At 43.5% G+C, this 5,053-nt stretch overlaps 1 protein-coding gene across 1 annotated transcript in view; it reads right to left on the reverse strand.

The window, feature by feature from the left end:
• Window positions 1-1,344: 1,344 nt before the first annotated feature.
• The window catches only part of kcns2 (potassium voltage-gated channel modifier subfamily S member 2), a 7,790-nt gene continuing 4,081 nt past the window's right edge, over window positions 1,345-5,053 (reverse strand). Inside the window, exon 3 of the mRNA XM_079895347.1 lies at window positions 1,345-3,884. Coding sequence (XP_079751473.1) covers window positions 2,837-3,884 — 1,048 coding nt within the window. The 3' untranslated portion in view covers window positions 1,345-2,836. The remainder of the gene's footprint in view (window positions 3,885-5,053) is intronic.

The following is a 5,053-nucleotide window of genomic DNA, read 5'->3' on the forward strand; positions in this document are numbered from 1 at the left end:
ACCCCACAGTCCTGAACACACAGAACCACACAGTCCTGAACACACAGAACCACACAGTCCTGAACACACAGAACCACACAGTCCTGAACACACAGAACCCACACACTCCTGAACCCACAGAACCACACAGTCCTGAACACACAGAACCACACAGTCCTGAACACACAGAACCCACACACTCCTGAACACACAGAACCACACAGTCCTGAACACACAGAACCACACACTCCTGAACACACAGAACCACACACTCCTGAACCCACAGAACCCACACACTCCTGAACACACAGAACCCACACACTCCTGAGCACACAGAACCCACACACTCCTGAACACACAGAACCCACACACTCCTGAACACACAGAATCCACACACTCCTGAACACACAGAACCCACACACTGTTGAACACACAGAATCCACACACTCCTGAACACACAGAACCCACACACTCCTGAACACACAGAATCCACACACTCCTGAACACACACACTTCTGAACACACAGAACCCACACACTCCTGAACACACAGAACCCACACACTCCTGAACACACAGAACCACACACTCCTGAACACACAGAACCCACACTCCTGAACACACAGAACCCACACACTCCTGAACACACAGAACCACACACTCCTGAACACACAGAACCCACACACTCCTGAACACACAGAATCCACACACTCCTGAGCACACAGAACCCACACACTCCTGAACACACAGAACCCACACACTCCTGAACACACAGAACCACACACTCACACACTCCTGAACACACTGAACACACAGAATTCACACACTCCTGAACACACAGAACCCACACACTCACACACTCCTGAACACACAGAATCCACACACTCCTGAACACACAGAACCCACACACCCCTGAACACACAGAATCCACACACTCCTGAACACACAGAACCCACACACTCCTGAACACACAGAATCCACACACTCCTGAACACACAGAACCCACACACTCCTGAACACACAGAACCCACACACTCCTGAACACACAGAACCCACACACTCCTGAACACACAGAATCCACACACTCCTGAACACACAGAATCCACACACTCCTGAACACACAGAACCCACACACCCACACACTCCTGAACACACAGAATCCACACACTCCTGAACACACAGAACCGTACACCAGTGTAGGCCTGCTCTGCTCAGGACCCACACTAACACAAGACTGGTTGTCACACACAATTAAAACTTTCCACACACGCCAGCATGACGAAACTTAGTGTATTTACTAGTATTTACTCTTTACCATATCAACACTATATAGAGAAGAAATTTAGGCAAAATTAAAAAAAATCTTTGGAAGATATCACTGAACATTTATTTAACCATTGCAAAAGTAATTTACTTATGTTAATTTTTCATCTCTATTTTTTGTGATTATTTAAAATGAGACATCTGATATTATTTTAATCTTATATCTGTTATTTAACAGTTGAGATGGTTCTTTAATAACACTGCGTTACAATAAGCCCCTATTAGAACTATGATATTCTATCTATACTTTTATGAATTCTCTTGAGAAACCATGAGAGAAAGGTAAATAAAGAGTGAGTCAATGTTCAGAAATTATGAATTATAATTTTGGTTTGAACTATGCTGTATAGCTGTGTTTTTGTGGTGTTAGTTGTCAAACTAAAAAATGTGTTAATTTTTAATTATTAAAAAATGCCATTATTTTATATGAAAAAGTTAATTGTATTTTTCAAACAAAATATTTCTGTTTGTCTAGTATATTTTTTTGATTAGATCAGAAAAGATCTTTCATATGGTCATCTATGGGGCATGTTGTCACATTTCACTTCCATTCTTTCGGGGTAAATCAAGAAAAAAAGTATACACTGTATTAATGAAACATAACCACATAATTGTATTAGACGTGTGAAATTAATGCGGGAAAAAATTAATTCACTGAACCCCAAGTGGATTTACACAAACTGAGAAAGTCAAAAGTGTTGTTCCCCGCTCTCCTCTACTGTACATAAATGAAGCCGGACATCGGGACGAAACCCATCCAGCCCGTATAAACACACACTGGCTACGCTTACATGCAACCAGATAACCCGCTAGTGATCGGATTGACGGCTCAATCTTCACGCTAACGCCTTAATCGATCCGATTGAGCTCGATCAGAATGAGATTTCGATCCGATTGAAAGGGGTTTATTCCTTTTCTAATCCGACCGAGAGAACATGTGAAAATCCGAAACTTAAAGGACTGAGCATGTGCAATGACGTAGAAATAGCGTAATGGCGTAATGACGTGTGACGCGCTGAACGAGCTGTTCTTCCTGTTGAATAAAGTGTGGTATAAACGAGTGTCTCGTCCTCCTATAATCCTCCTTTCCCTGCGTGTGTGAAGTGGAGCAGGACGACGGCCCTCCAGCGCTGCTTCAGACTCTCATCCACACACCACTGGCTTTGGGCAGTTTTACTGTGTGATCAATATTAGCAGCGGCACAACGGCTCATATCATTATCTCCAAATTATGGAAATATCTCCAGAAATGGATAAATATCAACCCTGTTTTAAAACAAATAAAGAACCAGTGTGGGAGAACAATTATTGTGCGCAAACATCGGGAAACTGTATATTCATGCAGTGTGCGCATGTGAAAAAGTATATCCCGATTTAAGCTTGTGACATAAAAACGCGCACATCAACCCGATCACATGTTCAGCGTTCAGGTAAACACTACACCCAGATTCATCAATCGGACTGAGTTCAGTCTGTGCATGTAAACGTAGCCGCTGTTACTTTAACTGGCTATTAAAGAACACATGAAGCAAACAGTCTAACGCAGAGAGCCGCTCAGACTGGTATCGCTGGGAGAACTGCGGCTCATGTTGGACAGACTGGCCATCAGCGTCTTGACTTTATGAGCGTAATAATTCCTCAGATTGACAGACGGAGGCTCCTTCATTCCCCTGTCGAACTCGCAGCTCCTCATGATGACCTCCAGCTGCTTCTGCCTCTTATAAAACAGGGAAAACTTATTAAATATCAGCGTGATGGGAAGCACCACGACCAGTATTCCCGCTAATATACAGGCCGACGCCGTGAGCTTCCCCACGACGGATCCGGGAATGACGTCTCCGTATCCCACAGTGGTCATGCTAACCGTGGCCCACCACCAGCCGGCCGGGATGGTGCTCAATCCCTCGTTCTCCTCCTTCTCCAGGGTGTAGGCCATGACGGAGAAGAAGGAGACTCCGACGGAGAGATACAGCAGGAGAAGCCCGATCTCCCGATAGCTGTTCCGGAGCGTGGCTCCCAGAGACCGAAGGCCCGTGGAGTGGCGAGCCAGCTTCAGGATCCGGAAGATCCTGGTCAACCGGAGCACCTGCGCGACTCTTCCCAGATTAGCCAGCGCAGGACTGCTCTCCGCAACCAGATCAATCACTAGCGTCAGATAGAAGGGAAGGATAGACACCAGATCGATCAGGTTTAGCGGGTGTGCGAAGAATCGGAGGAGATCCGGAGCCACGGAGAGTCGAGCAAGAAGCTCGAAAGTGAACCAGGCTATTCCCAAATTCTCCACGGTCTGGAAGCGCGAATCTTCCCGAGTGAACTCGCTCATGCTGTTCATGCACATGCTGGCGATGGAGCCCAACAGGATCAGGATGGAGAAGATACTGATGAGGCGACTGGGAAGGGAATATCCGGGATTATCCAGCATTAACCAGATTTTCCGGCGAACGCTCCCTAGAAGCTGCTTGTCGAATTTCCCGGCGTCGCTGTAGAACTCCATGATCTCATCAAACGATGAGGTTGAGCTTTCGGTTTCGCTCCCGTCATCCCGGTCCTGATCCGGATCCATCCTCCGGCAGTGGAAGCTGCTCCTGCAAGTCAGATATAAGTATTGTTGTTATGGCTTTTCAGCAGTGTGAAGGTTTTGATTCCCTGTATGGGATTGTTGTTGTTTTTCTGTCTCAGGGAGATACGTGGTTGTTCATCATGTATGAGATGTGATATCTGTGTGAGGAATATATGCACCTCTGATAAACCCCAGGGAAAGCAAGAACTGATAAGAATGTAAATGTGTACCCTGAAATGCAATGTAAATTGCTTTGGATAAAAGCGTCTGCCAAATTATAAATGTAAATGATAATAGACTGATCATAGCGCACAGCATCTAACCCTAACCTCAAACTACAGCCTCTAACCTGAGATTAAACTCAAACTACAGCTAAAACAACCTGTAATCTGAGTAAAACTCAAACTACAGCCTCTAACCTGAGATTAAACCCTAACTACAGCCTCTAATATGAGATTAAACCCTAACTACAGCATCTAATTTGAGATTAAACCCTAACTACAGCATCTAATTTGAGATTAAACTCAAACTACAGCCTCTAACCTGAGATTAAACTCAAACTACAGCCTCTAATTTGAGATTAAACTCAAACTACAGCCTCTAATTTGAGATTAAACCCTAACTACAGCCTCTAATTTGAGATTAAACTCAAACTACAGCCTCTAACCTGAAATTAAACCCTAACTACAGCATCTAATTTGAGATTAAACTCAAACTACAGCCTCTAATTTGAGATTAAACCCTAACTACAGCCTCTAATTTGAGATTAAACTCAAACTACAGCCTCTAACCTGAAATTAAACCCTAACTACAGCATCTAATTTGAGATTAAACTCAAACTACAGCATCTAATTTGAGATTAAACCCTAACTACAGCATCTAATTTGAGATTAAACTCAAACTACAGCCTCTAATTTGAGATTAAACTCAAACTACAGCCTCTAATTTGAGATTAAACTCAAACTACAGCCTCTAATTTGAGATTAAACCCTAACTACAGCATCTAATTTGAGATTAAACTCAAACTACAGCCTCTAATCTGAGTAAAACTCAAACTACAGCCTCTAATTTGAGATTAAACTCAAACTACAGCCTCTAATTTGAGATTAAACCCTAACTACAGCATCTAATTTGAGATTAAACTTAAACTACAGCCTCTAATCTGAGTAAAACTCAAACTACAGCCTCTAATTT

The sequence above is a fragment of the Squalius cephalus genome (assembly GCF_949319135.1).
Source record: "Squalius cephalus genome assembly, chromosome: 15".
NCBI classification, from domain to species: Eukaryota; Metazoa; Chordata; class Actinopteri; order Cypriniformes; family Leuciscidae; genus Squalius; species Squalius cephalus.